General features: G+C 39.3%; 1 protein-coding gene across 1 annotated transcript in view; it reads left to right on the top strand.

Moving 5' to 3' along the window:
• Positions 1–24,354, top strand: part of Cd109 (CD109 molecule) — a 108,632-nt gene that overhangs the window by 45,846 nt on the left and 38,432 nt on the right. Inside the window, exons 6-19 of the mRNA XM_041679661.1 lie at positions 3,199–3,238; positions 5,568–5,652; positions 7,519–7,615; positions 8,133–8,274; positions 8,782–8,891; positions 10,993–11,217; positions 12,252–12,353; positions 12,442–12,504; positions 14,191–14,367; positions 16,825–16,977; positions 19,242–19,316; positions 20,373–20,433; positions 21,576–21,717; positions 22,380–22,497. Coding sequence (XP_041535595.1) covers positions 3,199–3,238; positions 5,568–5,652; positions 7,519–7,615; positions 8,133–8,274; positions 8,782–8,891; positions 10,993–11,217; positions 12,252–12,353; positions 12,442–12,504; positions 14,191–14,367; positions 16,825–16,977; positions 19,242–19,316; positions 20,373–20,433; positions 21,576–21,717; positions 22,380–22,497 — 1,590 coding nt within the window. The remainder of the gene's footprint in view (positions 1–3,198; positions 3,239–5,567; positions 5,653–7,518; positions 7,616–8,132; positions 8,275–8,781; positions 8,892–10,992; positions 11,218–12,251; positions 12,354–12,441; positions 12,505–14,190; positions 14,368–16,824; positions 16,978–19,241; positions 19,317–20,372; positions 20,434–21,575; positions 21,718–22,379; positions 22,498–24,354) is intronic.

The following is a 24,354-nucleotide window of genomic DNA, read 5'->3' as shown; positions in this document are numbered from 1 at the left end:
CAGTTAAAAAAAAAGAAAAACAAAAACTACAGAACTCATGTGTTGTTTTTCATGTACTAGTTAATGTTTATGGTATATGATTAACTCAACAGAGAACATCTCATTCCCCATGCTAACTAACTTTTAAATTTAAACCTTTAAAGATTTATTTGATGTATAAAATGTCCTACCTGTATATAGGCATGTGTACCAAGAACATGTCTGGTGCCCTTGGAAGTCAGTAGAGGACATTGGAACTGGTGGAACCAGAGTTATAGGTGGTTGTGAGCCTCCGTGTGGGTGCTGGGGATTGAATCCAGGTCCTCTGGAAGAACAAGTGCTCCAAAGCTGAGCCCCTCTTCCCCCCGGGCTTATTTGTCTTGGCCTCAGTAGTAAAGAAACTATTCCAAAGACTAGAATTGTTCACCAGCAAATGGGGCAACATAGCTGAATTACTGAAAAGAGACTACTTCTCTGGATCCTATTCAGTGACCCACCGCCCCCTTGTAGCAAGCCACCAGTCAGCTCTTCTGTGTGCCAGACTGCAACAGAAGACGTGACTTTCCCCATGGTTGGACATGTTGGCTGAGACCTTCAGCACCCTTGATTAGACAGGCTGGAAATAGGGTCGGGCTTTGCCTGCACCGTACAGCGTTTGAGCTGTACTCATTTATACTTCTTGCCGTCATTGTTTTGGGGCAGGGTTTCTCTGTGTAGCCTTCCCTGTAGGTCAGGCTGGTCTCGAACTCAAGAGATCTACCTGCTTCTTTCTCCTGAACACTGGGACTAAAATGTGCACCACCATGTCTGGTTCATTTCTACTTTTTTTTTTTTTTTTTTTTTTTTTTTTGAGACAGGGTTTCTCTGTAGCTTTGGAGCCTGTCCTGGAACTAGCTCTTGTAGACCAGGCTGGCCTCGAACTCACAGAGATCCACCTGCCTCTGCCTCCTGAGTGCTGGGATTAAAGGTGTGTGCCACCACCGCCCAACTGTCATTTCTACTTTTTTAAATTGGGTATCTCTCTGTTGTCTGAGCTTGCAATTTGTTTTTAAAGCTACATAGGGCTCTGTGTACAGATTTGTATCAATTCTACTGTGATCTTAGAGTCCTGTAGTATAGGAGCTTAGTGGTGGTATTGGAGGCAATTTTTGAAAAATGGAGTTCTCTCTAGTTATCCGCTATGTAAGCTCTAATAAACTCATTTTATGAGGGCTGGAGAGATGGTTCAGCGGTTAAGAGCATTTGACAGGGTTCAACTACAACTGTCTGTGACTCAAAGATCTGACACCTTTACACAGACATACATGCAGGCAACACTGATAAAATACAACAAATAAATAATTATTTATTAAATAAATTATTAAATGATAAACTGATTTTACTCATCATGACCTTGTTTGGGGCAGTTTATGGCCTGTTGTTGCCATATCAGTTTGGTGACAGATGTTAATTTTATATTTTCCTGGATAAGTCACGCAACAAATACCTTCTTGATTTTATTTTTGAAAATAACAAAGTATAGTGAATTAGAATCATGCAGCTTATAATATTTCTATATATGACATGCCAACAATTGAAGTAGGGATCATCAAGATGGAGATTCTTAAGGCTGATCCAAATAGCACATTTTTTTAGGATGGGTAAATATCTATATCTATATATTTTAAAAAGATTTGTTTCAAATTATGTCACTATGTATGTGTGTATGTGTGCACCCATCTGTACATGTAGAAGGAGGTATGTATATGTGAGTGTGCAGTTGCCCACAGAGGCCAGAAGAGGGCATCAGAAGTGAAGCTAGAATTACAGGAGATTGTGAGTCACCTGACTATAGATACAGAAAACAAACAAGTTTTTTTGGGAGAGCAGTAAATGCTCTTAAACACTGAGCCATCTCTCTACCCCCTATTTAGTGTAACCTTTAAATGATGATAAACTTTAAACAGTTCTATTCCTTTCAGCATTGGCAATTAAGCCCCAGAGATTGATAAGTGCTTTCCATGTGCTCTGCCACTGATCTACATTCCAGACCTAGATAGCTATTTTGTTAGCATGCGAAGATTTGTTTTATATTTTGAAGTGAACTGTATCTTTTCTTAAGGTTAAGTAAAATGAACTAGGTGTGGGTCTATGGGAGGCTGAGGCAGGAGGATTATCATTAATTATAGCTTAACCTGAACAGCATAACCTGTTCCAGGTTGTCCTGGGTAAGAGAGAGAGAGAGAGAGAGAGAGAGAGAGAGAGAGAGGAAGAAGAAGAAGAAGAAGAAGAAGAAGAAGAAGAAAGACCATGCCTCAAATTGAGAGAGAGAGAGAGAGAGAGAGAGAGAGAGAGAGGAGAAAGACCATGCCTCAAATTGAGAGAGAGAGAGAGAGAGAGAGAGAGAAAGAGAGAGAGAGAGAGAGAGAGAGAGAGAGAGAGAGGAGAGAGACCATGCCTCAAAATATTCTTAACATAGATGCTTTAGATTAGCTGTGATTTCTCGGGAAGCTACTCTTGTATCATCGCTGCTCTGTTTGCTGTGATAAGCACAGAAGGATCAGCTTTAGAATGCAGGTTCCCAGTCAAATCACGTAGCTCTCTGACCATGGCTTTTGCTATTCAGACTGCATAGTTAGTATTGTAAGTTAGAAAATGATATAATAGGAGATCTGTTTTCTTGTGAATCTTGGAAAAGAGATTAATTAATGAATCTGTTAAAGTAGGGTAGGATGTATTGATTTAAATGTTACAGTAGAAAATAATTCAAGGAGTTAGAAGATAGGATATGTTGGTTCTTAATAACCTGCCTTCTTGATTATTTGTATTTTAATTGTGAGTATTTCCATTTTTCCCATGTTTTTTAAAAAGTCACATCCAAAACAAACTTTAAGTTATTTTTTTTGTTAAATTGAAATGTATTATCATGACTTCATAAATTTATGAACTCTTTAACCTAATTTTTGCTTTGTAAATGATGTAAGTCAGATTAAACAGTTTGTTTAAATTACTTATAATTAGGGAGGTAACTTTTTTATGTGAACAAATTGGGAGGAAAAACTCTGTTTCACAAGCTTGGTACTGAAGTTGCTTAAAAATAAATTTCTACAGATTAAGATGAATTGTTTTGATCTTTAAACTGTTATATGTAATTCAAAAATTATTTTCTAAACATTTTATACAGATAAGAGAACAAAATAAACTAACTCTCATTTGGTTTTTGTCTTGTTTTCCCAATAGGACCAGCAGTATTATCAGTCATTCGAGGTCTCGGAATACGGTAAGAGTTCCTCAATGTATTTTGAAGGAAGAAAACACTTTCTATAGAGATGAGAAATTTTCATGAGACATGCTACTTAAAATAAAAATTTCAATAAAGTTAAAACTTTAGTATTCTTTGTAGGATCAAATATACATTTCTTTGTAAATGTTCTGAAATTTTGTTATAAAGAAAAGAGTAGGCAAAGTATCTAACATTCCAAAGTCAGTTTTTTCTTATTATAGTTTTTCTTTCTCTGTTTTTATTTTTTCTCTTTTGTTTTTTGAGATTTATTTATTTTTATTTTATGTGTAGAAATGTTTTGTCTTTATGTATGTCTGTGTACCACATACATGTAGAGCCTGTGGAAGCCAGAAGAGGCTGTTGGATCCCCTTGGAACTGGAGTACAGATGCTTGTTAGCCATCATGTGGGGATGCTTGGGATAAAAATCTGGGTCCTCTGGAAGAGTAATCAGTGCTCTTAACTGCTGAGTCACCTCTCCAGACTGCTTTTTAAAAATTAATTAATTAATTAATTAATTAAAGATTTCTGTCTCTTCCCCGCCACCGCCTCCCATATCCCTCCCCCTCCCCCAATCAAGTCCCCCTCTCTCAGCAGCCCAAAGAGCAGACCGGGTTCCCTGCCCTGTGGGTAGTTTAAGGACCTCCCATCTCCTTCCAGGTCTAGTAAGGTGAGCATCCAAACTGCCTAGGCTCCCACAAAGCCAGACTGCTTTTTTTTTTTTAAATTTTTTTTTATTTTTTCTGTAGTACTGTTTGGAACTTGCTTTACAGATTAGGCTAGCCTCAAATTAGTGGTTATTGTCTCATCTCCCAAGTACCTGACTCCCCCCATCCTGCTGTATTTATAAAATCGTAAAACTTTTTGATTCTTTGAAAACTGGACATTGGAGTTGGGGACATGGTTCAGTTGAGAGCATGGGCAACGCTTGGGTTCAGTTCCTAGCACCACAAAAAACATAATTACCAGTTTGACGTGGGTCATATTCTATATCCTGATTTGGTCAACGCGGTGGAGACAGGGCTTTTAACTCAGGAAGGTCATCTTCTTGCAGACTCCAGATTGCATTATAGGCACACAGATCAAAGTAGTGGATTCAGCTGTTTTACTCAGTGGCCAGAGAGGAGGTAGACATGAGAAAAAGTCCAGGGCCTCCCTAATAGCTGATACATTAAATAGTGGCTTTGAGTTTGTAGGTGAACCTTTTAACCTTGGTTACATAACAGTTAATGGTCACTCTTAATTTAGGCAAAGGAATTCTGAAACATAGGTTGTTACATTTTTGTGCCTCCAGATCCTATGTTTCCCATGGTATTGTCACATCTGTATGTCATGGCCTGGAACAGGGACCAGCAAAGTATTTTCCTGTAATGGAACTAAAAGTAGCATTTCGGTCTCTGTAGGCCTTGGGTAATTGTTATAATTGCTCATCTTTGCCTCTGTAGAATGCAGCAGATACAGAGAATACATGTGAATGCTGCTGCCATGTATTAAACTTATACATCACCACATATTTATTTTTTGATTTTTTTCCAACCAATTGATAAAATTAGTAAAATCTACTCTTAGCTTATGCCAGCCATACTGTTCTGACCCCTGATCTGGAACTGTGTGTGTCACCCAAAGTCCTTACCATATACAGGTGTATAGTCCTTGACATGTATCTGGTCCCAATATATGTGTTATATATGTAAAATCCATATCAGATTTCTAAGACTTCATGTAAGGAAAAGAAAGTTGATTAATAATAAGTTTTAAGTTTTGCCTAAATAGTAAAACAAGATTTTAGACGAAGGAAATGAACAAACAGCCTCTGCCAACAGTAGAGTACTTTATTTAAAATAATATTAATTGTAAAACATTTTATGGCAGGCATAGAGATGGTTCAATGGTTAAAAATGCTTCTTGTCTTGTAGAGGGACAAGGTTGGGTTCCCGGAACCCACACGATGGCTCACAATCACCTGTAACTTACAGTTCCAGGGAAGCCAGGGTCCTCTCCTCTCCACAGGCTCCTCCTTCACACGTGTAGTGCACACGCATACACTCTGGCACTCACACGTGCAGGCAAAATGGATAAGTAAATAAACAGTCAATAAATGTAAAGCAATCAAGCAAAAGCCATTTCATTATTATATAAAGTTGACCTAGTAAGTAAGTATTTCTAATTTTGAATTACATAAAGGGCTTTTAAATTTAAGTTAACAGTGTGTGTGTGAATAAATCCAAGTTCCAGAAATACCAATTATCAACTAGTTAGAACAACCCTTTATATGGTTGAACTGAAGATGCTGGTAAAACAATCAAGAGATTGCTCTTCTTTTCCAGTGTTACCGAAGTTTGAAGTTACCTTACAGACCCCATTGTATTGTTCTTTGAACGCTAAGAAATTAAGTGGAACCGTCACAGCAAAGTAAGTTGCATCTTTCTTTTGGAGTGGCTCTAAACTGTTGTCAAACAGCTTGGCAGAAAGCTCTGTACACAAGCTGGGCAGTGGTGGCGCACACCTTTAATCTTAGCACTCGGGAGGCAGAGGCAGGCAGATCTCCATGAGTTCAAGGCCAGCCTGGTCTACAGAGCTAGTTCCAGGGCAGACTCCAAAGCTACACATAGAAACCCTGTTTCAAAAAACCACAATAAATAAATAAATAAATAAATAAATAAATAAATAAATAAATGAAAGCTCTGTACTCACTTAAGAATGTTAGCACAAGGTTTTGCTTTTTAAAGAGACCCTAATACACAGTAAGCAAATGCCTGCAATACTTTATTTAGCCCAGACATCTCCAAGTCTTTGCATCCATAACTCTGCTTCAAGCTGCCACTCTTAAAATGTTTCCCAAGGACTAGTGACGAAGGGGCTTATAGCATGCATTGTCAGGTTTCTGAAACCTTGTGTATTTAGGGGCTGGGGAGATGTCTTAGAACGGGAAAAAAATTCTTAGTCATAGAGTCATTTCTGTAGACATGGCTTTAGATTTAAAGCAGAATTAAAAGAAAATAAATTGTGTTTAAGCATATATTAAGTTATTATTTAAAAATACTCTGAGCTCTCATATGATATGACCATTTTAAAATATAACATCCTGGCGTTCTGGCTCTGCCTGTACTGACACAGAGCACGTCAGCTGCCGAGGCCTCGGGTGAGTGATTTTGGCACTGTGGTTCCCAGCCAGGTCCCTACTAACATCGCTGCTTTTGTTTGGAAGGATGGTATATTTGACGGTGGATTTTTTTTCCTTCCTCATCATTTGGAAGCTTCTGTATTTGCTTTGGAGTTTGCTCACAGGAGAGATTATTTCGGTATCTAACTAACAGATTCAGGAAACATGAATTTACCATTTCAATTCGTAAAATGCAAAGCAAAAAGCCCAGTGTTTGAAATAGAGATTGGAGGAACCCAGCAAACACATTTTAAAAAGATTTTCTGGCTGTAAAGTGATTTATTGAAGATTGCCTTTCTTTTACATGAAGAATGGTCTCTACTACGAGAGGGAATAATTAAGGGAATTAAGACTGTGAAGTGGCAGGCAGTGAATTTGACACAAGAAGATGAGTTTGAAGTGATGGTTAAAAATATTATTTAAAGTTTCCTTGCAAAAAATTGTTAAGTTTTTTGGTAGCTATATATGTGTGCATTTGTACTCTATAGTCTAAGATCTGATAATCCCTTTCTGGTGAGTCCTGGGACATGTGACAATCAGCTATAATAATTATAACTTCAACTAACATTTAAACATTTTTACAGACTGTGAAGTTTGTAGACATGCAGGTGGTGGCCAGCCTAGTGCTGTAAGATTTTTCATAGTCTTTAGAGCTCACCGTGCTTTTCTGTAATTCTGGCGCTTCTTTCATGTCCTCTAAGTGGGAGAAGACGATGGACAGACATCGCTTGAACTGATTTTAGATGCTCTAGTTCTGAGTTCCATTTGGAGAACTAATCTGAAGAATCACCATTTGCCAAGAACATTCCTCGTTCTTACTGTTTTCCTTGCTGTGTTATGTTTGCATGAGACGGAGGGTTGAGAAGTAGCCCAGCCCAGCCTTGAATTTGTCCTGTCTCAGCTTTCTGACTGCTAGAAGTACAGTGCTAATATGACTGACTTGGGCCATTTTTTTTTTAATTGTAGGAGAGGTGTGTTTTTAATGTAATTCTTTTCTGTTGAATTAAATTGCTAGTGTCTGCTTATTGAAAGTGATATTTTTGCTGTCTTCCTCTGACACCAACACGTTGAAAATGTAATAATAAAACATTTTTTTTTAAAAAATTGTTTTCCAGGTATACGTATGGGAAGCCGGTGAAGGGACATGTAACACTTACATTTTTATCTTTATCTGTTTGGAGAGAGAAGAAAAATATCACAAAAATCTTTGAGGTAACTTTTGCAGATATTTTTCTCTTTTACAACGGAGATATTTTAATCTTGATTAAAAAATAGAACTTGGCTGGTTGTGGTGGCGCACACCTGTTATCTCCACCCTTGAGGAAGGGGGAGCAGTAGTTCTAGACCAGCCTCTGCCATCTAGCAAAACAGACCAGCTGTCAGACTCTGTCTCACAAGTAAAAATGAGCAAACAATAGAGATTAATTATAGGAACCACAGGAAAATGTAGCCCTTATTGAAAGATTACACCTGTTTTCAACATAATGCATGATAGATGGAATAATTATGAATCAGATCATAGTATGGAAAATTTAACTTTTTTTTTCCCTAAAAATAAAGTTTTGTACAGAATTACCAAAATAAGACCCTAAGAAAAGACTGGAACTTTCTAACATTGGACGAGCAGTCAAAGTGGGGCGCGACTCTCGAATGTGACTCTGCTTGAGTTTTATTTCTAGAGTTTAAATTCCTAAAGCGAAAAGTAAACTGAAATTTTTAAACAAAACAGATAAATGGATCCGCCAACTTCTCTTTCTCTGATAAAGAGATGAAGGAGGTTCTGGATTTCTCGGATGAGCACTCTGTGCACATGGACATGGCCATCCCTGGGCCCATAGAGATTGTAGCTACCGTGACGGAATCGCTCACAGGTTTGTGGCCACGATGACGATAAAATCCTGTGCTGTCTGTTAGCTGTCCGCTGTGCTAGCTCTCTCATCGCTTCTAGGGAGGCTATTTAGTGTTTAAAGCTTTAACGTGTAGGGTGTTTCATAAGAAAAAAACAGGAGGCCTACATTTTCAGCAGACTGGCTTCTTCTCTCTTTTCTCCTTCGCCGCTTACTCCAAAATGTCACCTGTTCCTAGACAGTTTGTTATTTTAAGAACATAAAAGTTAATTGTTTGGAACCTGTTTAACAGATTGTTTGATTGTTTGATTGACCCGACAAACAAAACGTATTTGGTCTGTATTTGGTGTACAAACTACTGAGGAAGACTAACCTGCTAGCATTCTGAGCTTCTCTTGGGACCATGCTCAATCATGGAAGTAGGCGTATGTGCCCTGGTATCTTCAGCTCCTCCAGTAAGACGCTTAGGCAGACACAAGCCTTTGGTGACATACTGCTTTTACATTCTAAATGGTGCAATCCTCAATACAGGTATCTCAAGAAATGCAAGTACCAATGTGTTTTTCAAACAACATGATTACATCATTGAGTTTTTTGATTATGCGACTGTCTTGAAGCCATCTCTCAACTTCACAGCCTCTGTAAGTGGGTGTATTTATTACCTAAGCATGAGTCTCAGTGAAATGAAACCATGGGAAATCATGTGCTTAGTGTCTTTAAACTAAGTCAAATGGAGGTTTCTTACCTTTCCTCTTTAGATATATGAACTCAGAGAACTGCTCCCAAATGACCTTTGTCATATATTTTTTATAGTGGTTTCTCAGAACAGCCAAATTTTTTTCCCCCAAATTTACTTAGCCAGCATTTTTTTTTTTTGCTATGGATTACAACATTGAAGCTTTTATTAATGAAGAATTTAATCAAAGATATGGTATTAAAATTATTATTAAGGATGTTCTTTTTTTCAGAAAAATGTTGAATTAATACTTAGTATTTGAATAAATTAAGAAAAATAAATTTAGAAAACACGCAAAATGATGCATTTATTTTTAATATTTTCATTTGTATGCCATTTTCTCATTGCTCATATTTATGCACCATTCCCCAACTTGAATGAACTTTGACAATGTGCTGGGCATGGTGCTGGGACAGGCTTATGAAGCTGTGGCAGACCCAGGGAGGAAAGTTTGTTTTGGGGGTGTGGATGGAGACTTTTAAGGGATGCTTTATGGAAGAGGAAACTTTGAATGATGACAAGATTAGTTGTGTTTTACATGTTTGCGCGTTGGCAAGGGAGTCAGGGAGCAAGATGACGTAAGACAAAAAAAAAAGCTGTCGGTAAGATCAGGGTGCAATCAGAAAAGTGACTGGACCTGGGCACAGCAGCTGAGGACTTTGCTTGATTAAACAGGAAGCAAAGCTTAGTTAGGAAACGCTAACTAAGGGATGAGCTTGGGAGGGCCTCATGAGTGTGTTGAACTTTACCCTTTAGCCAGTGAGAGGACTTGGAGCCTGTGATCACAGGTGGGGTGGGAGTGGGAGTGGGGGTGGGGTAGAGCATGTGTGGGGTTGGTGGGAGGGAGAGATGCTGAGAAAGCAGTGTTTGTGGAGGGAGAGACCCCGCGAAAGCAGTTCTTGTGGAGGGCTATTTGAGGTCTGTGAAAAGAGCGCAGCAGCAGCCAGGAGTGAGTCTAGTCTGTGGTGGTAGCTATGGGAGTGGAGAGGGAGGGCCGAGAAAATATGGGGCTTGGTACTCACTGAGTTTGGGAGACACTGAGATCGCCAGTCTGTCAGGATGGCGGTAGGTAGTAAGAACAGGAAAGGTATGATGGTGTCTTGATTAGTTAATGTACTGAATTTGAAGTGACTGGGTATCAGGTAGAGATTCCCTCAACAGAGCAACTGAGTGTGAGTGAGGATGGGAATTCTGAATTTGGGGTATAATCACTAAGCTATGAAGCTAAGCCAGCTGAGTGTTGGAAATTTTGAAGAAAGGAAAAGAACAAGGAGCCAAAGGGGACACAGAGTGTTACCAGACTTGGGGTCATAGTTAGTGACCCGGTAAGCCATGTTTACCTTGAGAAGCTAATTAAGGCAGACAAATTAGTGGTGGAAAACAAACAAAAGGAGATTTATTCGTTGATGTCAGAGTGGAATGAGGTACAAACAGACCCAGAGACCTCATCCCTACAAGTCCATCTTTGGAGTCATGGAGTCAAGGCCAGAGCTGGCGTAGCTAAGCAGTCAGAAGGCATGGCAAGGCACGGTCTCACCAACCGAAGGCCCATCTTGTCTCTCCTGTAAGATATCTAACAGACTGGAACTCTAGGAGAAAGGTTTCCCCTTTGGCTGATCCAGGCCTTTCTTGTCTCCCAGCATGAGAGTCCTGGGGAAATTCCAATGTCATATGTTCCATATTTTTGTTATCTGATAACTGAAGGGCAGGATACAAGTGTCTTTTTCAATATCTGTACTCTTGTCAGGCCAGTGACAGTAGAGCGTAAAGAGACATGAAGCAAGGGTCTCAGAAGAGAAGGAAGCCATGTGAGTAAGGGGGCAGTGACCATGGTGTCAGAGGCTTCCTGGAGAAGGGTTACCGAACATGGATTGGGGTGCCTCCAATAACTGTAACGCTGTGGGTTTAGCACTGAGGAATAGCACAGATGGAAACTACATTCAACTAGGCTCAACTCTTTTGCTATCCCTGTTGCCTGTCTTAAAATATTTTGTTTTAACCATTAGGTGAAGGTCAGCCGCTCTGATGGCAATGAACTAACTCATGAAGAAAGAAGAGATCCTTTAGTCCTAGTAGTGACCCAGAGGGAAAACACCAACATCTGGAGAAGGTGGAGCGATGGAGAACAGGACACGGCTAACATCAGCATTATAAATTATACCATCCCCCAAAATGGAATCTGTAAGATTGAATTCCCGATCCTGCACAACTCCAGTGAGCTGCAACTGCAGGTGCCGTGTCTTCCCATGCCTCAAGCAGCGACGTTATTGCCATTGTCATTTTGTGGGAGACAGCTTCTCAGAGGAAGTGGACACATGTCTGCTTTAGACAGAGAAAGGCTTAGATGTCATTTACCAGTGGCTAAGATCTACTTTAGATTTTTCTTTGTAATTTCATTTTAAGGACCACGGAAAAACATAGCAATGCAAAGATTCCATTGGAGAAGCTCCCCAAACCCTCAACTTGGTTGATTTCCAGTTATTTGAAATCACCTTTCCTGAGCTTTCTCTCCTAGCGTGGCCTGTCTGGGAATGCCCCATAATTCTCGTGATCTGCCCAAGTCAGAGCCCTAACTGCGTAGGGAGCAGCCCTGTTGGAAGTGCTTTCCTTTGTGCTGTTCTTCATTGAGATAGGGTCCTACTATACAGCTCAGCCTGGCAGGGGCTCACTGTGCAGTCTGGACTGCCCTCAAACCCGTGATCCTCCTGCCTTCCCCTCATGAGTGTGCCCCACCACCTCTGGCTGGTTTTTGACTCTTTGTTTTGGTGGGTCAAGCAGGGTGTGATGTTTCTTGCTTCTGTCTGGGCATTGTGTGGAAAGGAAGGGGTCCATTTTCTGTTTAATTCCCTCTTCTGCCTGAATTTCTTAACAAGACGACCTTGCTTCTGAAGTCCGTGAGGGCTGTACTTCTGGGCTATGAGGGCAAAGACCTTCCTCCCTTCCTCCCTTCCTCCCTTCCTTTTTTCTTTCTTTTTTTTTCTTTTTTTGGTTTCAAGACAGGGTTTCCCTGTGTAGCCTTGGCTGTCTGGGAACTCACTCTGTAGACCAGGGTGGCCTTGAACTCACAGAGATTCACCTGCTTCCGCCTCCGCAGAGTTGGCATTAAAGGTGTTAGACTTTAATTAGACTAATTAATGTCTGGTGAATGCATTTCTGCCTGAAAGCAAAAATGAAAGTGATTTCATTTCCATACTTACTCAACAGATCACATTCTTTCTCAGGCTACTGCAGCTGAACATTTATAGTTTTGTTTCTGTTGCTGCAGGCTTCTTTCCTTGATAGTGTAGGCAATATGGCGGTTCGCGGCATGTTCACCTCTCCCAGCCGGACCTACATCCAGCTTAAAACCAGAGAAGAACATGTAAAGGTAATGCTTAGGACTCACTTGATAATCACAGCATGATTTGATGGCCTTTTAATTAGGGCATGCATATTAATTTGTATTTCTTTTCTAGGTGGGATCACCTTTTGAATTGGTGGTTAGTGGCAACAAACCTTTCAAAGGATTAAGCTATATGGTAATTTCTTTATTTTAAGGTTTTATTTATTTATTATTATGTGTATGTATGCATGCTGTCTCACGTGTGTCATGGCATGTATATGGAGGTCAGAAACAACTTTGGAGAGTCCGTTCTTTCTTTTTGCCAGGGGTTCTGAGGCTCGTGTTGCCAGCACCTTCAGTCACCGAAGGCTGGTAATTTCTCAGAGACACGAGCTGTAACAGAACCATCTTGAGCATTGTTGCCTCATGTCCTCACCAGACGTGCTAAAACTGTTACAGATTAGTTTGCTCTTCTTATTGTATGATCACTTTTCTTTCTTCAACTACATCTACATTTTCATTTAAAGTAGATAGCTAAATTTTGCACCAGGTATAAAATGTACATTTCTAGTATATAGGCAACATCAATCCATTGTGGAAAATTGTGAAATATAAGAAAGAAAATAAAACTTGCCATCATGGCCTTGTAGTTTTGGTAGTCGAGCCTTCCCATCAGATCTCTGTATTCCTTTCCATTAAATAATAGTTTTCAACACAAAGAGATGGTCAGTGCACATGAGTGCTGTCTCAGAAATGTCACTGAGTTGACATACCTAATCCAGTGCTGGAATGGAGAGATGGCTCAGTGGTTAAGAGTATGAACTGCCTTACAAAAGACCTGAGGTCAATGCTGAGCACACACATTGGGCAGCTCACAACTGTCTACAGCTTCAGCTCCAGGGTGTGTGTGGCATCTGACCTCTCTGGTCACCTGTACTTATGCACACAAACCCCAATGCAAAAACAGACATGATTAGCAGGCATAATTTAACAAGCACTTTAAAAATATTAATGGAATGTATTACATGAAGAAAAAACACTTGTCTCAATAGACTCAGAAAAAGTTTTGACATCCACACTTTTACGGTAAAAGTATTCAGGGGCTGGAGAGATGGCTCAGTGGTTAAGAGCATTGCCTGCTCTTCCAAAGGTCCTGAGTTCAATTCCCGGCAACCACATGGTGGCTCACAACCATCTGTAATGAGGTCTGGTGCCCTCTTCTGGCCTGCAGACATACACACAGACAGAATATTGTATACATAATAAATAAATAAATATTTTAAAAAATATTCAATGCTGTTTTACTGGTGAGAATTTACTCAACTTGACAAAGGGCAATAATAATAAAAGTTACTGCTGACACTTAAGAAAGACATGGCCAGTGAAGGGCTAGATAAATCAGTTACCTTAGTTAATTAATGAATAAATACAATGTATGATAGTTGTTATACATTGTATGCATTGTATACATATATTGAAATGTTGCATTGTATTCCATAAACCTTTGCAGATATTATGTATCAGTTGAAAATTAAAAATGTAAAAAATTGAAAATTAAAGATAACATTTGTAAAAGATGACATGTTACTGCAATCTGGTGTTTTCTTAATGTTTCCATTTCCTTTTTTAACTCATAGATATGGTTTTTATCAGCTATCATTTATTCTTCATTGATTCATTGCTGGTCTTAACAGTTACAATATCTATTTTCTGTTGAAATTTAACTCCCATCTCAAAACTGATCATGTAGATTTTCGCATGTAAAAAGGTTGTGAAGATAATTTAAGAATTTGTATAATTAGATTATTAGAAAGACAACCTCAGTTGAAATACGATAATCTTTAGCAAATAATTGCCCTCTCTTCTTCGTTTTTATTTTTAGGTAGTGTCAAAGGGACAGCTGGTGGCTGTGGGCAAACAAAATTCGAGAACTTTCTTTTTAACACCAGAAGCTTCCTGGGCTCCCAAGGCCTGCATAATTGTGTATTATGTTGCAGATGATGGGGAAATTATAAACGATGTTCTGAAAATCCCTGTTCAGTTTGTTTTTACAAATAAGGTAAGATTTAGGGTGGCGACGTTTAAAACTTGATTTTAGTGTAGTCTGAGAAACACAGTATTTCCTTGCAAGTGTATCAGTCATCCAGGCTGTCTGGAAACTTGTTCTCCCTATACTCAGAAGACATGTATCTTCATAGTAAGCCCCGCAGTTATTATTGGTCAGCGGTGCTTCCTGGCTTTAAGACTTTAGCTTAAAGTCATCAAAGTCATTTCGGTACTTTTTAACCAGTTAAATCAATATTGCTCTGGCCTGGAACTCCAGCAGCAACACAGACTGGCTATGGTGTTGACCTTGGTGTGACCGCGAGGTGGGTGTGGGGAGGGAGCAGGGCATCAGGGTTGTGTGTGGAGGCAGCGCTGGGTTCTGGATTATCTCCATCAGCTGTAAGCTAAGGAGGACAGGCTGTCAGTGAGCTCAGTGCCTTGCCTCTGGAGGTCTGTGTGGTCCCCTGTGCACCAGTCCTGGGATACTTAGCCTGAGGAGCTAGCTCGTGCAGGACCGCCTCAGCCCCAGTTCTGACAAGAAACAGCGCAATCATCTCACAGACTCGAGAATGTGCCATTGTTCTCACTGAACACTTCTGCCTTGCTCTTCCTAAGTGGAAGAATCAGTTTCAGTGTCATGATTTGTAGAGCACAGCTCTCTTAATAGTTCCTTTAAAAAAATGCAAAACGTTGAGAAGTAGCATCAATTAGTCACACTTGCTTTCATTTAAAACAGTCTGTATTAACTTTTTGGATGCCAGAGAGTGAATCTAGGGCCTTGTGCATGCTAGCTCATGTGCTAGTGTGAGCCTCACCCCAGCCCCGAGTAACCCTACCTTTTTTAAAACTATAATATAAACTTCTATTTTTTATTTTATGAAAAGTGTCTTAAAGAAGTAGCAATATAGTTTCTTGATTTCTGGCAAAAATATTCACTTTATAATAATCACTTAAAACAAGTGAATTTTAGAAAGGCGTTATGGAGGCTTACATCAGGATACACACCTCTATGGGTGGTATGAAGCTAAGAACAGCGTGGAAGATTACCACCAAGGAAGACAGAGCATATTAAAGGATATTTTTTAAGAAATGTTTTTGGACAAATGAAATAGAAAAATTGAATTTCATTTTCAAAGAGATCCTTTCTTTGGTTTTTTAGATAATGATGATCATGTTTTCAGTCGAAAAGGAAATGCCCCAGTTAGGGGCCACACCTGGGAGGAAGCCAGCATATAGTTCAGCGACTTAGAGGGAACGTCATGGTTGGGCAATGTAATCAAGGGCACAGTTTGATGTTAGGGCTGAGCTAGGTGACACGGAGGTCCTCAGTAGGAATGGGACTTTGCCTCATGATGGTGTTGGCAGAAGGGTGCTTGTCGGTTCCTGGCTGCCCAGCTAGCTTAGACCCGAAATAATCACACAGAAACTGTATTAATTAAATCACTGCTTGGCCCATTAGCTCTAGCTTTTTATTCGCTGTTATATTAATTCAACCCATTTCTATTAATCTGTATATCACCACGTAGCTGTGGCTTCCTAGGTAAAGTTCCCAGCATCTATCTCCGGTGGCTCCATGGCTTCTCTCTGATTCCACCCTTCTTTCTCCCAGCATACAGCCTAGACTTCCCCACCTAGTTCTGTTCTTCCCTGCCATAGGCTCAAAACAGCCCTTTATTCATTAACCAATAAAAACAACATGTAGATAGAAGGACCTTCCACACCATGATGGAGTCATGATCTTTTTGAAGTATGAGTTGGACCATGCTTTGAGGAACATACGATGAAGTTCAAGAAGCCCTGGAATCAGAATAGAGGAGTCTGCTGAGGGTCTGGTCTGACCATGCCTTTCCTGAAAGGAACTTTGCTTCACTTACACTGTAGAGAGTTCTGTGAGGTTCCAGAGAGCTGTTTTTGTGCTCATTTCTAAGTAAAGATCTTAGGGACCTATTGTAGGGGCCCACTGTAGTTTTCCTCTTTCCTGTCTCTTCCTTCCGAGGGTGGCCTTCTGCACGGATGTTATAGACTGCTGTCCTGCATTCAGCACCAGCTGAGGACTGAGAAATGGAAAATGGAAAAAGGAAGGAAGCCAGGTGAAGAGTTGAAGGATAATTGGTGCTTATACCACAGGGAGATGTTTCATGGATTGCAAATATCTGGGAGCTTTTTTTTTTTTTTCAAGACAGGGTTTCTCTGTGGCTTTGGAGCCTGTCCTGGAACTCGCTCTGTAGACCAGGCTGGCCTCAAACTCACAAAGATCCGCCTGCTTCTGCCTCCCGAGTGCTGGGATTAAAGGCGTGCGCCACCACTGCCTGGCAATATCTGGGAGTTTAAAAAAATTTCTTTCCTCAGAGAAAAGTCATATATAGTTTTGGAATTATCCCTGGGCCAAGGCAAAAGTAGAATCAGTGGGTTCTGAGCCATTGATCTTGGGAAAATGAAATAAATTGATTTTGCCTCCTCCTTTTCTTAGATACAGCTCTTCTGGAGTAAATCTCAAGTCAAGCCGTCTGAGAAGGTCTCTCTCAGGATCTCAGTGACAGAGGCCGAGTCCATCATTGGGATTGTAGCTGTTGACAAGAGTGTGACTCTGATGAATGCCTCAAATGATATTACAATGGAAAACGTGAGTTTATTGTTTTTTGTGAATTTTTTTGTTAAAAGAAAAAATAACTGAGGCATTACCTTATATATTTAAAGGAAATTCATTAGTCTCTCTGGATGTGTAAGCTGGGAAGCAGAAAAGCCTTGAAGAAAGAACCTGCATTCCAGTGCACGTGGGACAGAAAGACGTGTATTTTACATTTACTTTTCTTCAGCTGGACTTTGGGAGCTCAGTCCAGTGCTCCAATGTGGGTCTCCACCTCTGTTTCCATCAGTTGTTGGATGAAGGCTCACTGGTGATATTTAAGATAATTATCAGTTTGACTACAGGGCAAATCAAGATCAGGCCCCCTCTCCTCCATTGCCTATGGTCTCAGCTAGAATCAGCCTTGTGGATTCCTGGGAATTTCTCTAGTTGCCTGTGTTTTTGTAGGTGTAGTTAGTTAGCTTCCTTGGGTTGGGGTTTTCCTTCTAGTACTTTCTGTAGGACTGGGTTTGTGATACGTATTGTTTAAATCTGTGTTTGTCATGCAATATCTTGTTTTCTCCATTGGTAGTGCTTTGCTGGGTATAATAGTCTAGGCTTGCATCCATGGTCTCTTAGTGTCTGCAGCATATCTATCCAGGACCTTCTGGCTTTCACAGTTTCCATTGAGAACTTGGGTGTAATTCTAATAGGTTTACCTTTATATGTTACTTGACCTTTTTCTTTTGCAGCTCTTAATATTCTTTCTTTATCCTGCATGTTTTATGTTTTGATTATTATATGGCGAGGGGACTTTTTTTTTGATCCAGTCTATTTGGTGTTCTGTAAGCTTCTTGCACCTTTCTAGGGATATCCTTCTTTAGGTTGGGAAAGTTTTCTTCTATGATTTTGTTGAATATATTTTCTGTGCCTTTGATCTGGAATTCTTCTCCCTCTTCTACCCCTATTATTCTTATGTTTGGTCTTTTCATGGTGTCCTAGATTTCTTGAATGTTTTGTGTCAAGAATTTTTTGGATTTAATGTTTTCTTTGATCAATGATTCTATTTCCTCTATAGTATCTTCAGTGCCCGAGACTCTTTCTTCTATCTTTTGTATTCTGTTGGTTATACTTGTCTCTGTAGTTCCTGTTCATTTACTCAGATTTTCCATATCCAGAATTCCCTCGGTTTGTGTTTTCTTTATTGCCTCCATTTCAGTTTTCAAGTCTTGAACTGTTTGCGTCACCTGTTTGATTGTTCTTCTTGGTTTTCTTAGGTTTCTTTGAGGGATTTATTAATTTCTTCCAATTTTTTGTTTGTTTTTCCCTCCATTTCTTTAAGGGAGTTTTTCATTTCCTCTTTAAATTAAGGTCTCTATCATTTTCATAAAGTTACGTTTAAAATCATTTTCTTCTGCTTCTTCTGGGTTAGGATGATCAAGTCTTCTTATTGTGTGACCAAGGGTTCTGGTGTTACCATGCTGCTTTTTAGGTTGTTGGAGGAATTCTTCCATTGGTGCCTACCCACCTCTTCCTTCAAATGAGGCCGGCAGTGTCTTTGCGTCTTGGGCCAATCCTTGCAGTGGCTGTCTGTTTGGGAGTTTTTCTTGGTCTGCTCTGTACTGTCAATGTCTGCCTCAGAAAGCATCTGAGGTCTCTATAAGCCTGCTCTCTCGGTCTTGTCTTCTGGTTCACTCTCTTGGTACTTTCTCTTGGTCCCCTCAGTGTTGTAGCAAGCTCTTAGCTCTTAGGTGAGGTATTGCTAATAGCTTGGGGGGGTCCAGTGAATGGGGTTGGGTTTGGGGGGAGACCACCCACAGGAAACTCCCTGCTGACTGGCTAGAAAAGCCAAGGAAGTTGGGAGAAGGGTCTGGGATTTTGTCCCACTGTGGAGGTCCTAGAGAGTGGGGTGTCCTGCTGTGTGGCTGTTCACTCACTTCTTAAGTCCCCTCAGTATTGGAGCAAGCTGTGTTTCAGAGTTCCACCAAGGTTGCAGGAGGATAGTTGGGTTTGGAGATGGGGTGTGGCTAGTAGTTTGGATGGGCCGCTGGATTGGTTTGGGTTTTTGGGGAGCCTACCCATTGGAAATTCCCTGCTGGCTGGCTAGAAAAGCCTAGGGAGTTGGAGGAGGGACCTGGGGTATTGTCCCACTGTGGAGGTCCTAAGAGAGTGGGGTGTCCGGCCATGGCTGTTCATTCACTTCTTAAGTCCCTTCAGTATTGGAGCAAACTGTGTTTCCTACTGAATTACTTCTAAGGAAGGAGTGGAGGACAGGATAGACTGATGAGAACCAATTCCTTCTGTGTCTTATCTTTGTGCAGGTGGTCCATGAACTGGAGCTTTATAACACAGGGTACTATCTGGGCATGTTCATGAATTCCTTCGCTGTCTTTCAGGTATGGATAGTTGGCCAAATAATCTGAAAAGATATTAGTATCTTTTTATTTTAAGTTTTTTATATTAATTTATTTTTTAAAGATTTATTTATTTCTTTTATGTATGAGTGCTCTATCTGCACATTTATGCCAGAAGAGGGGCATCATATTTCACTAGAGATGGTTGTGAGCCATCATGTGGCTGCTGGAAATTGAACTCAGGATCCCTGGAAGAGCAGCCAGTGTTCTTAACTACTGAGCCATTCTCTCCATCCCTGACATTAGTGTCTATTCCTATTATAAACACTTTCAAAATTAATAATCATAATGAGGACTAACCTCTTTGGGAAGTGTGACTGAAGTTCACTGTTTCAAAAATCTAATCTGAGTGGGGAGATGAATCCTTTTTGTTTTAAAAACAAATGGAAAAATTTACTGATTCACTGTTAGGTGAGTGGAATTGTCATTAAACACATTTTTTCTTTTCTATTACTATATTTAACTTTGAAAAGTATGTTTGTGTGAGAGGAGGGAAGACAGGAACACACACACACACATGTTGTGATTGGAGCGGCTGGCTACGTTCCCGCATGGCTAGCTTTATCCGAAATAATTACATGGAAACTGTATTCTTTTAAACACTGCCTGGCCCATTAGTTCCAGCCTCTTATTGGCTAGCTCTTACATACTGATCTAACCCTTTTCTAATAATCTGTGTAGCCCACGAGGTGGCTTACCAGGGAAGATCTTAACCTGTGGCTGTGTCAGGTGGGAGAATCATGGTGACTCCTGACTCGGCTTCTCCCAGCATTCTGTTCTGTTTACACCACCCACATAAGGGTTTGCCTTTCAAATGGGCCTAGCAGTTTCTTCATTAATTAACCAATGAAAGCAACAGATTAGAAAGAAATCACTCCCACATCACACACACACACACACACACACACACACACACACACACACCTGTGTACCTAAGTCCCCCAAATGAGAGTGTGGCGATTTCTATGAGTAAAAAACATTTAAACTTTGATTTTTTAATTTTATTTTAGTTAAAAATTTTTATTAATTTTTTTCTAGGAATGTGGTCTTTGGGTGTTTACAGATGCAAATCTTGTAAAGGATAACATTGATGGTGTTTGTAAGTAAAACCTGATAACATGCTTAACTAGATATATTTTACCTTATATATTGAATATTACTTAACGGGACAGGTACTTTCTGGTTCAACCTGGTTCCTACAGCTAAAGTGTTTGGACTTTGGAAGAATGTGTGAGGACGACAAGGAATGTTCTCTGGGCTCCTGACTATGTCTTTGAAATGTGTGCTTTCCATTTGCCTTCTGCAGTTTTTAAAGGTGGAATTATAGTTTGGAACATATTGAATGATCCTGTGATTTTAATTTGTATTGCAAACTGTGCTGCTATTTTGGAATTAATTGAAAGGAACAAGTTTTGAGGCATTAGTGTTCTCTAACTTTTAGGTGTTTACCTAAAAAATAGTCCAGACCTCTCTTACTCAAGATAACTTTAAGATACCATCTTACACTTGTCAGAATGGCTAAAATCAAAATCACCAATGATAGCCTTTGCTGGAGAGGTTGTGGAGTAAGGGGTACACTCATCCATTGCTGGTGGGAATGCAAACTTGTGCAACCACTTTGGAAAGCAGTGTGGCGGTTTCTCAGGAAATTCAGGATCAACCTACCCCTGGACCCAGCAATACCACTCTTGGGAATATACCCAAGAGATGCCCTATCATATGACAAAAGTATATGCTCAACTATGTTCATAGCAGCATTGTTTGAAATAGTTTTAGACTTACAGAAAATTAGATAAAGCAGATAGGTGACCCAAAGTCTATGTATCCACATGCATATTTTTATTGTAAAATTGAACAAATGACCTGACTACAGTGTGTCTTAGGCTGACCAAGGAGCTTTCAAAGAAGGAAAGCATAAAAGTCAAATGGGTTTAAAATGGGATGTATTTTAATAATTTAAATTAAATAGGCAACTAAACTCTTAAGTTTTCAGTTATTTATCATTGGAACAGAGTAGATTGGAAAGATATTTTTAGTTCTGGGGTTACTGTCCATGTGGTTTTGATAAATTGTATTCATTGTCCGCTGCTCAGGTTTCTTCTTCAGAAAACGAGAGCGTTAATTAACAAGGTAAATTCTAACCCTCATTCTGCTGCGAAGTCGAGGGTTCTGGGAGCCACACTTGCCATACTTTCTCTCCTGTGCCCTTTCCTTCCTTACCATCGGCAATGTTTCTTGTAGATGATACCCCAGAATATGCTGAGTGGTTTTTGGAGGAAAATGAGCCAACGTTGATGGATTTTCAAGACGTTTCTTTGGTTTGCAATCCACATATCAGGAAGCATTTTCCAGAAACATGGATTTGGCTGGACTCCAACATGGGGTAAAGACTTGTGAAGTTCTTTGTCCATTTATGTTTTGCTTAGTGTATATTTTGGGTAATACTTTCCACTTTCTAGTGTGTTTGAAGCATAAATGTTACGTGTCGATGAGCTAAGTAGATTAGGGGTCTGGGGTTAAGAATGGTACTGGTTGAATCTAACTAGTGTTTGGTTGACCCACATACAACTCCTGTTCATAAAGTATTATGGAGGAGGGTGTGAGGCTTTGTAGGATAAAGGGTGAATTAAACTTCCTTGAAGTTTCCTGGTTTTTGTTGGAAGAAAACCCATAACAATTGATAAGGTTCAAACGAAAGCAAAAACATAAAGAAACAAAGAAACAAACAAAAAAATCCACAAAGTTATCTATAAATTGAGAGAGGAATATTGGGATAAAGCTTAAAAATACGTTTAAAAAGTTTGAAAATATTTTAATCAATTGCAAAGGTGTGAAGTTTGTAGAAAGATTTCATTGGAGCATGCAAGGTATGATGCTATCAGTTATCTCTTGAGAAACTGAAATACTGCACGGTTTTAAACTTAGATATGTAAATGATGTAAATATGAAAATTAAAAAAAATTCTAAAACTTGTGAGTTATATTGACTTATTTGGAATTATGTGAAATCTTGGTTTTGTAATTTCTGCATTTGTGCTGACTTCAGATCCAAGGTTTACCAAGACTTTGAAGTTACTGCACCTGATTCCATCACTTCCTGGGTGGCCTCTGCTTTTGTGATCTCAGAAGAATTTGGTCTTGGGCTAACAACGAATCCAGCAGAGGTAGTTACAGAAGGAGCTTCTCTCCAATCTAATGAAATGAGGCTCAGAAAATGATTGACTATCCATTGCTTTTCCCCCATAGTTTACTGTGCCTTTACCTTTCTGCTTTCATCTTCGTTAACATCTTTGAAAGAAATATTATATTATCTATAATATTAATTAAAAATTATTTATTTTTTATTTTATGTGCATGGGTGTTTTGCCTGCAAATATGTTAGTGTGAGGGTGTCTAATCCCCTAGAAATGAAGTTATAGACAGTTTTGAGCTGCCATGTGGTTGCTGGGAAATGAACCTGGGTCCTCTGGGAAAGCAGGCAATGCTGTTAACTGCTGAGCTATCTCTCCAGTCCTATGATGATAATGATGATGATGATGATGATGATGATGATGATGATGATATTGATGTTCTTGATGACAATGATGGTATGTGTGTGTGTGTCAGAGGACAACTTTGTGAAGTCCATTTTCTCCATTTATCATTATATGAATGCTGAAAACGGGAATTGAACCCTGATTGCCAGACTTTTCTAGCAAGTACCATTTCCCGCTGAACCATCTTGTTGGCTCTGTGTTAAATTTTTGAATTTGAGTTATATTAAATTGATAGATTTTTGTCATAAAGTTAAAAATATTATTAAATATTTCTTTTTTTACATTCTAGGTTTCTATTTCATTCTTTAAGGCAGAAGACTTAGAGTACAATGAGACAATGCAGACACTGTTGAAGTTGGTTCTTATGAAAATGAGGTCTAGCATGTTGTAATAATGCCTACTTAGAAACTCTTAACCCAAGAGCCTGGTGTGCACCAGCAGTGCACACATCCTCTGCCTTTTCTGTAGTCAGTGTTAAACTTCTCATACACAGAAGGAAATACTAGAGTAAATGGAATATTCTGTAAGTGGCGAATATTTTCTGAATAATATACATATATGTAATTATAATTAATTAAGGTAAATTCATCACACACTATTACTACAGTCAATAATTTAGTACACCATAAATGTATCTAAAATATTCAAATTCAGATAACACATAAATTTTATAGCAGTTTTTGTATTAAATTTTAAGTGTCAAGATTTGTTTATCTCTTTCAACACTGCAGCCGTAATTCACTTTGTCTCTGGTTTGCAGACAATTCTTCCTAATTGTCCAACTCAAGTAATTACTATCATATTTATTATTTTTTAAAATTTCAATGTTGAATTAATTTTTATCTTATTACCAATTATTTGTCACTATCTTCATTAAGATAAAGTTCCACATTGTAATAAATTTAAGGTAACTCAAACATTAATGTATTACATATGACTTTGTTGATAGGCAATACTATCTATGAAATGGATTTTCCTATAGGCAGGATTTCCTTATTTGTTGCTGGAAACAATCAGGTATAATTTATATTATAGCTTACCTTAAAGCTTGCAGTAATAGTAATAGAGCAAAAATAGACTTTTTAGCTAATATCAAGTGTTGACTGAGGTTTTGTCCTGCCTGGTCCCGCAGTTGTTCAGTCCCAAAGAAACACACAGAGGTCTACATTAATTATAAACGGGTTGGCCTATTAGCTCAGGCTTCTTATTAACTAATTCTTATAACTTATATTAGCCCATAATTCTTGTCTGTGTTAGCCACGTGGCTTGGTACCTTTTATCGATGAGACAGTCTCATCTTGCTTCTTCTGCGGCTGGATCACAACTGCAGACTGAGCCTTTCCTTTTCCCAGAATTCTCCTGTTCTTGTCACCCTACTTCTACTTCCTGCCCGGTCACCCTGCCTATACTTCATTCCTGGGTATTGGCCAATCAAGTGTAGCATTTTAAATTCATATATATATGTGAATATATATACATATATGT

The sequence above is a fragment of the Microtus oregoni genome, unplaced genomic scaffold (assembly GCF_018167655.1).
Source record: "Microtus oregoni isolate MIOR12 unplaced genomic scaffold, Mior012 000032F_ref0000030, whole genome shotgun sequence".
Classification (NCBI taxonomy): Eukaryota; Metazoa; Chordata; class Mammalia; order Rodentia; family Cricetidae; genus Microtus; species Microtus oregoni.
This window is presented reverse-complemented; position numbering and strand designations above follow the sequence as displayed.